This window comes from Ipomoea triloba, chromosome 1, assembly GCF_003576645.1.
Source record: "Ipomoea triloba cultivar NCNSP0323 chromosome 1, ASM357664v1".
NCBI classification, from domain to species: Eukaryota; Viridiplantae; Streptophyta; class Magnoliopsida; order Solanales; family Convolvulaceae; genus Ipomoea; species Ipomoea triloba.
Window position 1 is genome coordinate 3297436 of NC_044916.1, and position 9984 is coordinate 3307419.

Consider the following 9984-nt stretch of genomic DNA (forward strand, 5'->3'; position numbering starts at 1 on the left):
GAAATTATATATATAACAGCCTGCGAGAAACGAAGAGGTCCACTTTCGTCTCTATGGTCGCCTCAAGACGAAGGGGACTTCTTTTCTGGCCAACCTGCCATGGAGACAAAGGATCCCTTTGTCTACGGGCGACCATGGAGACGAAAAGGGACCCCTTTATGCGTATACTACTCATATTTCCAAGCTTGCTTTGAGAAAAGAAGATTGGAAGAAAACTTGAATGTCACGTGTTTGATAAAATGCTCCAATTAGAATTGAATTTTCATGAGAATGAGATTCAATGCTAATTGGTGGTCCAATGGCCATGAGAATGACATTGGCACCTTTAATTTATGCGTCTTCGTCCTTGATCTTTGTTAAGTCTTTACATAATCTCAATCCCAAAATCTTCCATACCATTATTAATAATATTGGGGCAACACTAAAGTAAATCACAAGATAATATCTTTCATAACTATTATTTTCCTGACAATTTCTTCATCAATATAGGATTTTGAAAATAAGTCGAAAATATTATATGCATTCTACAGTACTTCATCTTTGAACTCCATGCATGGGGTCTCCCTCATTCAAAAATTGATGCATACTTCATAGGATGGCAATTTCACTTAGCCTCGACGGGATCCTTGTTTTGCATCAACATATGAATTGAAATTTAATACTTTAAAACTTTCATTTTTCAATTTGCATAAACTTCATCCTTATACTCCATTGCCTGATTCTTCAATTTTGTCCTTGATCTTGGATGAACCTCCCATAATAGACTGGCTTAAATCCAGTAGGCTAATAAGTCGTTTCATAGTTGAAAATTTGAAACAATAAAATTATAATTAAGAATTCATGAAAACACATTTATGTATAATTATTATTTCTTCATTTTTTAGTTCAACCTTGTGGCTGTAGTTTAGTGGTAAGAATTCCACGTTGTGGCCGTGGAGACCTGGGCTCGAATCCCAGCAGCCACAACCATTATTTTGTCTTCCCCAAATCAAACTAATGACCTATTGAGCATGAGTAGTGTCTAAGAACTGGATGGTTTACAATATTGATGATGTCCTTTTATCATGGATTTTATACTCACATAGCTAGAAGTTGGAACATTTTTCCATCATACTCCGTATTATTTTCAACAATAGTAGTAAATTATCGCTAATACAATCCACCCGTCAAAATCGCTAACACAATACACTATTCGTTATCTGTTGATTGCCAAACAAGACCAATTTATTGTCGCATGGCAATTGACAGCCTTTTGTAAGACTTTATAAACTTCCAACTCTTGAAAACTTAAAGTCAACATGTAAAAATAATAAGTTTACATCAACTTGCAAGACAGTGAATTTTAAAGATAAGGACCACCTCCTTATATGATAAAATTTGTATATTTAATATCTCATGACACGTCATCACAACAATTTCCAATTATAATCTCCAAAATTACTCTCTATCATACTCCCGTATCATTTTCAATCTCAATCAAGAATAGTACTTATTAGTGAATTAGTGAGCATGTAACGCTTATCAAAATAATAGTAAACAACTAATAACTTTACCAAACATCTCTTTACAAATCGCTAATACAATCCGCCCGCCAAAATTGCTAACACAATACGCTATTCATTATTTGCTGATTGTGAAACAAGGCTCAGTGTATTGTCACATGGCAATTGGCAACCTTTTGTAAAGCTTTATAAGCTTTCAACTGTTGAAAACTTACAAGTCAACATGTAAAAAGAATATGTTTACATCAGCTTTCAAGACAATGAATTTTGTAAAAATAAGCACCGCCTTATATGATACTCCATCTGTCTCATTTTATCTGTCCTACTTATTATTCATTGGTCAAACCAACTCTTAACTTTCTTCTTTGGATATTTTCTTTACCATTTATACTTATTCTTAAATTTGATTTTTTTTGTGTTTAATAGTACTTTTAATGTAGTTTCTAAATATATAAATTTTGTATATAAATGTTAAACTTAATATTATGAAAACTTGAATTAAAAATAACTTAATAACGAACCCGACACATAAAATAGAGCTGAGGGAGTAGAATTTTTATATTTTCCATTTCATGACACGTCATCACAAGAGCTACACTAAGACGGATGATGTGTAAAGAGATTGGCTTTAATAATTTGCCCAAATTTTGAAATAAGAATATTCTTTGACAAATATAAAAAACTATGCACTACACAAATCTAACACGTATTCTTTAATTTTTTTTTTGAAAACACACGTATTCTTTAATTAAATCAGCGATAAATATCCAAAAATCCAAGTCAGATTTTGCATGTTAATTACAACCGACAACTGTCCGTCACCCGCAGGAACCAAACTCAATCCAGTACCGCGTCACCCCCCAGCCCCCGGTTTTCCTTGCACGCCACGCCGGTTAGCATCTCCGGTCGCCGGTAGTTTCGTATAAAACCATAGGAAGCTGTAGTCAACAGTTTATCCAATAATCCATCAAACAACTCTCCTATAAAACTCGAGGACTTTGAGGTTCTATATATATGCTCTTTCTCGAAACCGCGTTTTCGTGTCGTGAAGATTACAAAGTCTGGAATTACATGAGTGGCGGCGGCTGTCGGGCGGCGATAAGGGTGGTTCAAGGGATGAATAAGGAGCAGCTGGTCCCCAAGTATGGCGGCGATCACTCGGCGGGATTCAATTCGGCTCTTAAGGACACCGCTTGCGGCGGCGACGTCGGTGGTTCGATGCATGCCAGGAGGTTTTCCGGCGTCGTTGATTCTTGCTCTTTGAAGGCTTCTAAAGCCGACGAGAAACTGAAACATCAGGCTGAGGAATCTCTCCGGACCGTCATGTACTTGAGCTGTTGGGGTCCGACATAGCATCCGTACAAGGCTCTTCTTGTTTGTTTGTTTCTTTATTATTAAAAAAAAAATTAATCTCCATTTTATTTTTTTTACAGAAGGAATTGGAATATGTAAATATGTTATAGTTTTGTACAAGTGACAATGATTATATGCACATTATTTATTGATATCTCAAGAAAAGGAACATGATTTTAATCATCTCAAATGAAAAACATTAGAAAAATTTTACAATTAGAATAATGAAAATTAAATACCTAACTCTTATAAATATAAAGATAGTCTAACCAGCTAAATGATTAGTAACAAGATGTTGAGATTAATCAGTTTGTGCCAAGTTTTAAGGTAATTGTATTCCGAATGCTTAAACATGAAAGCAGTATGAAGATTGAACATCTCATACACACTCCAGGTGTGTTATGCTAGTTTATCTTGACTTTTGGAGATTTTTAAAGAGTTAATTTCCAAAATGGTCCTCTGCTTATGACAAGTTCTCAAATTGGTCATATGACTTTTCTATTGCATCCAAACTAGTCCTCCGACTATTGAAATTTAAGTCATATTAGTCATCCATTAGCATTGGCGTTAAAATAGAGGGCAAAATGAAAAATTCATCTCATATACTCTATTTTAATCATATTATGACTCCATTTTCGCATATTGAGAAGCTTTTTAGTAAAAACAAATTTTAATTTGTATTGAAATTCAAAACAAAAATTTAACAAAAATCTATAATATTAAAATATTAAATTAAATAAAAAATTTTAATTTTGTCTAATTGGAATAAATTCGACATATTTATTTTAAATTTGAATTTTTTACTTTATTTTAATAGAGTATTTTTATTTTATATAATTTGCCCAAATATACATGTACAGAACTCAATTGAAAAATAGTAAATTTGATTTAGCTTGGCACTACCAAAAAAAGATTCGTAGTTTTCACTTTCCAATAAAAACTTTCGTGTTTATTTTATTTCCAAAAATTTATTAATATTTACTTTTTGAGTTTATGCTAGGACATCTCACATAAATCAATAGTGGTATGTAACATTTGACCATTTTTTTAAAAAAAAATTATCACATTACAGTTCTAACTTTTATTTTCTTGACAAAATTAATCATCTATTTAGATTTATGTCATTCCACTACAATAATCAAATACTAAAAATTCTTTTATTTAAAAGATATTTGATTCCCGCTTATTTCTGATATTGTCATTTTTTCTTGCAATTATTTCAATATTTTAGTAGTTGTAATTATTTAAATATTAATCAATTGTAATAAATGTGATCATTGAGCCTAAAAAACATTCTCCTCACTCATATCTTTCCAATATTTTTTGCGAGTATAACAATTTCACGGCTTTGATCATTAACTTTAAATTTTATCCAATAAAAAATTTAACTATTAGATTTATATATATTAACCTTGTACTAAAAGTACATACCTTTTAAATAACTACATGTCTACATGTCTACAATAGACAAAAATTTGTAAGTCACGAATTTGATTCTGGCAAATATCGTTTTGGTTGAACCTCTGGCACATGCTTTTCTTAATGTGGTACAGTTTACCTCACTTAGTTAATTAATATGCAAAATTTCTTTCAAAAAAAATGCAAAATCAGAGTTTACCTAGTATACAGTTTCGGATAATATATGTTGTGGTTTTCAATAATAATAATAATAATAATATAATATGGGAAGGTATTTCTTGGAGTGCATAGGTGAGGTGAAACATCCAAATGATAGGAGCTCAATTTCCACCACACAACCTAATCATCATAGCAAGCCTCCATTATATCTAGATAGACCTATACATACATTATACATATATTATCATCATCAAACTTCAATTCTCTAGAACCCATATATTTCTGGATCCATTATATTCTTCAGCTCAAAATTCAACGAATTAAACATAAAATCATGAATGCACTCAAGCTTTACAAGCTGGGAAATCAGCATGCGTTGCTCTCATGGAGTTATTCAGCCGCCTCAAGAGTACCGCGCACTTACACTGTTCTTGCGCCGCCGCTCAAGAGGCCGAGAAATAATCTCCGAGTAAAAGCGAGTAGCGCCGGCGCCGGCGGGGAAGGACAGAATTCTAGCCGGCGTACTTTCTTGACGCTTGAAGAAGCCGGCCTGGTTGAAATCTCCGGCCTCGACGCTCACGAGCGCTTCCTCTGCCGTTTAACGGTACGTATTCGCTTGCGTCATATCTTCCTGCCTAAGTATTATATAATTGCAATTGAAATTTTATAATTTGGTTGTGAGAGTTAATCAAATATGAGATTTGTCATTTATAATTTATAGTATGAGTAATGGTTACTTTTGATCTTATGAGATTTGTGTTATTTCTATGACCTTGTGACCTTAGTTAAATCAGTCTAAATTGTTCATAACTCGCTGGTTTAGACTTCAATCTAAGTTGTTCATAGCCGATTGGTTTTAGACCAACAAAGTCAATAGGCAACTACTATACATCAAGAGTGGCGTTAGCAAACTAATTATTATCTGACTAACTTAGTTGGGATAATTTGTCTCAACTTTATTAGATTTTGACACATAATTTGTGAATGACCAATAGTAAAAATGCATGTTATTAAACTCATGTAATAAAAAGCGGCAAAATTTTGGTATATAGTGACTTTAATATTTTAATATTTATGTTTTAAATTTTATGTTACAGATATCATCACTAAATTTACTGAAAGTAATATCAGAGCAAGAAGGTTGCCCAATCGAGGAGCTGAATGCAGGAAGAATATGTGATTGGTTTTTGAAAGACAAGCTCAAGAGAGAACAAAATTTGGAGTCTGCAGTTCTTCAATGGGATAGCTCTGAATTCCAATTTTAAAAACCCTCATTTAAAAAATATATATATATTTTTCTTTACTTTTTGTTAATCTAAACATGCTTTTATTTACTTATTTATTTAATTTTGATATGGTGCAAATATGCCTCTATAATTTTTTTTTTTTAATTTTACATTTATGCTTTTATTAGTAAATAACTAATACTAGAAAATTCCTTCTATTTGTTTTAAAAAAAATATTTTTATTTACTTTTTGTCTATCTACAGGATATTGTGGTGTTCATGGCTAATTTTACACTTGCTTACTTAGTTTCCAGTGGCCTTGATTCAAAACAATCAATTACAAAATACAAATATTTGATATTAATTTGCTAAATTTTAACGGTTTGAATACAATTTGATGAATATATTAGAAATGGAGCAAGAAGGACTCAAGTGAACTTGGGGCCCCGAGGTAGAACGCCGTGCTCAACTCGGGTGGCCCAGGGAGAGCCCATGCCTCGACCCACCAGGCCCCAAGCCGCGATCCAGCGCCTCGACTGGGGGTGCTCAGCTTGGGGTGCCTGGGGGTGCTTGACAGGGGGTGCTCGACAGGGTGCCCAGGGGGTGCTCGGACGGACGAGGTCCAAGTTTGTTTCAACCAACCTCCCTTTTTTAGGGGACAGTTAGGGAGTTTAGTGTGTATAAATGCCTTTGCGCGCTATTGTCTCATTAAGACATTCGCATCTATCATTGTCCTAATCTACTCTTGTAATAGCATTACATCCACTTTGTAATAGCTTCACAACTACAACTTAATACAACATTTGGTCTCCGTGATCCTACTGCACTTGTTCGCCTATTTTCTTATCCCTTTATTATTTCCTATTATTATCGGGTTTATTAATTCGGCGGGTCCCGAGTTAATTAAATCCATCATACTACGCATAATTATTATCACAAAACACAAATACTAATATCCCTTTATTATTTCCTATTATTATCCTGTTTATTAATTCGGGCCCCTGAGTTAATTAAATCCATCATACTATGCATAATTATTATCACAAAACACAAATATTTGAGGGGTTTTTAATAACCATTAATTTTTAAATGACTACATTTTTTTTTGAACTTTTAAATGATTACATATAATTATCCTATTCTTCTTCTCCAAAAGGTTGAATCCCCAAAGGCCTGACAAAGCATTTGGGAGCTCGTGAAACTCGATCTCTGGTCTCTTCTCTCAAACTTCACTCTTGTGATAAGTTGAGCTGCCCATGCAGGCTAGATATAATTATTCACAAGGCATAAATGTTTAGGACTTCGTTGTCATGATCAGACACTATCGAAAATGGAATAACATTACTGGTGATAAGCCTATACACATATACCTTTGTCTAGTAAGTCCTTTTATTCCTAGAATTACCTAAAACCCTTGCATGAGTATAGCTACTCCGAAGGAGGGAGAAGCGGATGAGAGGGTGGAGGGGCGGAGCTACTCTTAGGTTATGATGGAACTTTAATTTTAGCATAAAATGGAATGTAAGTGATTATTTTGTGGTACAAATATATGTAAGTTTCATTCTGATTTGAGTCGGGTCAAAATGGATTTGAACTTTTCGTAGTGAGATAAAGAAATTGATATATCGTACACTCAAAACAGATAATGAGTGAATAAAAAATTGATTTTCAAAATAAATCCATTTAAGTTGGAAATTAAAATGAGGATGGAAAGGATTTGAATAAACACTTATATAATATATAAGAACCTTTTAGAAGAATGTTGAATTGTATAACATAGACGCTTTCTCTCGTTGACAATGTTAATTCTAATTCATAGGAATTAATTTTGGATTAATTATATTCCAATTTATATTTTAAGAATTAAGATTAAGTTGTCAGATTTGTTTTAGTTGTTAATGTCATAGTTTAATGTTATTAAATCTATCATCTCCTACAAATAGCCTTGTTGTTGGTAGATGTTTGAGGAGTTGATTTTGAACTCTCAAAATCTTTGTTTTCTCTCTTCCTACGGGAAAATTTGCCAACAATTCCATAAAAGGAATGGAGTGCTTGCCTGTTGTTCAAGTTCACTGAACTTTTAATTTGAGTGCTCAAACTTTAAGATGTGATCCCTTTTATCTTGGGAGACTGACGGTACAACGCTCATAGCACTCTTTGGAGGTAGCGAATCGGTTTTAATAAAAGTGTGTTTTACACATACACGACTTGGATCTTTCCTCTTGTTCATTGAGATTATTTTTTAAAAATGAAAACCCTATTTTCGTTATATATAGATATATTTCGTCTGTGTATGTGTTTGTTTCTCTCTCTCTCTATATATATATAAGGATGAAACTGCCATAGGGGTAGAGAGGGCAACTGCCATAGGGGCCGTGGGGTGCCCCCACTGCCCAAAATTACATAGCCCCAAGACGACGTCGTTTTGGGGCTATGCATATATATAAGTTTTTTGTTTTTCATTTGTTGTTTCTTCAATTCTTCGTCACTAGATAGCTTCGTCTCTAACTCTTTGCCTCAGCTCGACTCCTCAGTCCATAGATCGCAGCTCTTGAGCTCCTGCCTCCACAGCTCCACCGGTTATTATCCATTTCTCCTCCGTGGACCGTGCCTCCAGCCGGACTCCGGACTGTCCGTTCACCATTCGTCCATCGCCTAGTCACCCACCGAACCACCATTAGTCCATTATAGATTTATAGCTTCAGCCCTCAGGTTCAAACCTCAACCAATCTTCATTTTTCTTCAATTTATTGTCTTAATTAGTTTTACCTAATGGCTAATTTCATAAAAATGTATTAATATTTCATATTTGATAAATCCCTAATTTGATAAATCCCTAATAGGAGTAATAGCATAATTATTCTCTTAATTAGTTTGCAGTTTTCCCTAATGGGCTAATGGCTATTCTGTTTTGCACGTTTGCAATTAATTTATTAATTCCAATTAGTGATTACATATATGCTTAATGCTTTTGCAGATTCGTATTTGCTAGACTGCTATTCTGCTTAGGGGTGTGCAGAAACCGAATCATCCGAAAAACTCGATCGGTCCGCAAACCGAATTGGCCCAACCGAAGTCGACCGAACCCGAGATTCTTTGGACTGAACCGACGATCAAACGGCGTCGGTTAATAGGGGTTCGGGTGGGTGGAATAAATTCCCAACCGACCTGCCCGAAAATCCGATTAAAGCTTAGGGTTGCGTATGTGTGTAAGGGTGCGACGTCGTTTGGTCATAGTGTATATATATATAGGGTTCCTCACTTCTTCTCCCTTCTCCTTCGCGATTCTGATTTCTCTCTTCTCTGATCTCTGGACTCTGGTCTAGTGGTCTCTTCCTTCTCCCTTCGCGAATCGCGATTGGGATTCACTGATTTGTTCATTTGTCTAAGACTTTGGATTCTGAGTTCTCTCTATTCTAGAGTCTAGAGTCTAGTCTGTTCTCGACTTTTCGTTTGTTCTCCGGTGGTAGTCTGGTGGAAGCCGTGCTGGTGGCTGGTGGCTGGTGGCTGGTGTAGTGGTGTTGTGGGTTGTGGCTTGTGGTGGACTGGTGGTGTAGTCAACTGTCAACTTCCACTGGTGATATTTGTACAAAGAAGCCCTTGTTCGATCTCCAGGGTATTGTGAGAAACGAAGTAAATCGTTGAACCCTAGTTCTTTAAATTTGATTTATTAAATTTATATGCATATTCTGGTGGAAGCACTGACTTTTGATTGCAAACCCTAGTTCAATTTGTATGCTTATTATGCGAATTTGTGATATGTTCTGTCATAGTATGATATTCTAGATTTCTGGTGGAAGCACTGACTTTTGATTGCAAACCCTAGTTCAATTTGTATGCTTATTTTGCGAATTTGTGATATGTTTTGTCATAGTATGCTATTCTGGATTTCTGGTGGAAGCACTGACTTTTGATTGAAACCCCTAGTTCTTTAAATTTGATTTATTAAATTTATATGCATATTATTTTTCAAAAAAAAATTATATGTATATTTGTATACATAGTGGTACGGCCGCACTGAGTGGTGTATATTTGTATACATAGTGGTACGGCCGCACTGACCGCACGTTAAGGGCGGCCATACCTGATTATGACCCTATATATATATATTATTTTGGTACATAGACTTATTCCCCACCAACAGGTTATTCTTGAGAACTCAAAAATATCATATTTTGTAATGTCTAATTTGCCTTTAGCTATTTTTATTATATATTAAAAAATTTCATCAATTATTATTATTATTATTATTATTATTATTATTATTATTATTATTATTATTATTATTTTACTCATGTTCACACATATATCATTCAAAATTAAGG

General features: G+C 34.3%; 2 protein-coding genes and 1 non-coding gene across 3 annotated transcripts; all 3 read left to right on the forward strand.

The window, feature by feature from the left end:
• The first annotated feature begins 893 nt into the window (after positions 1-893).
• On the forward strand, positions 894-965 carry TRNAH-GUG. Its single transcript has one exon. It is a non-coding gene; the product is annotated as a tRNA-His (tRNA).
• Positions 966-2483: 1518 nt separating this feature from the next.
• LOC115997274 lies at positions 2484-3015 on the forward strand. Its single transcript, XM_031236801.1, has one exon. It carries the CDS (start codon positions 2517-2519, stop codon positions 2853-2855), a length of 339 nt encoding a protein of 112 aa, XP_031092661.1. The 5' UTR covers positions 2484-2516; the 3' UTR covers positions 2856-3015.
• Positions 3016-4607: 1592 nt separating this feature from the next.
• On the forward strand, positions 4608-6480 carry LOC116020810. Its single transcript, XM_031261358.1, has 2 exons — positions 4608-5037; positions 5531-6480. Exons 1-2 carry the CDS (start codon positions 4768-4770, stop codon positions 5696-5698), a joined length of 438 nt encoding a protein of 145 aa, XP_031117218.1. The 5' UTR covers positions 4608-4767; the 3' UTR covers positions 5699-6480.
• The last annotated feature ends 3504 nt before the right edge of the window (positions 6481-9984 follow it).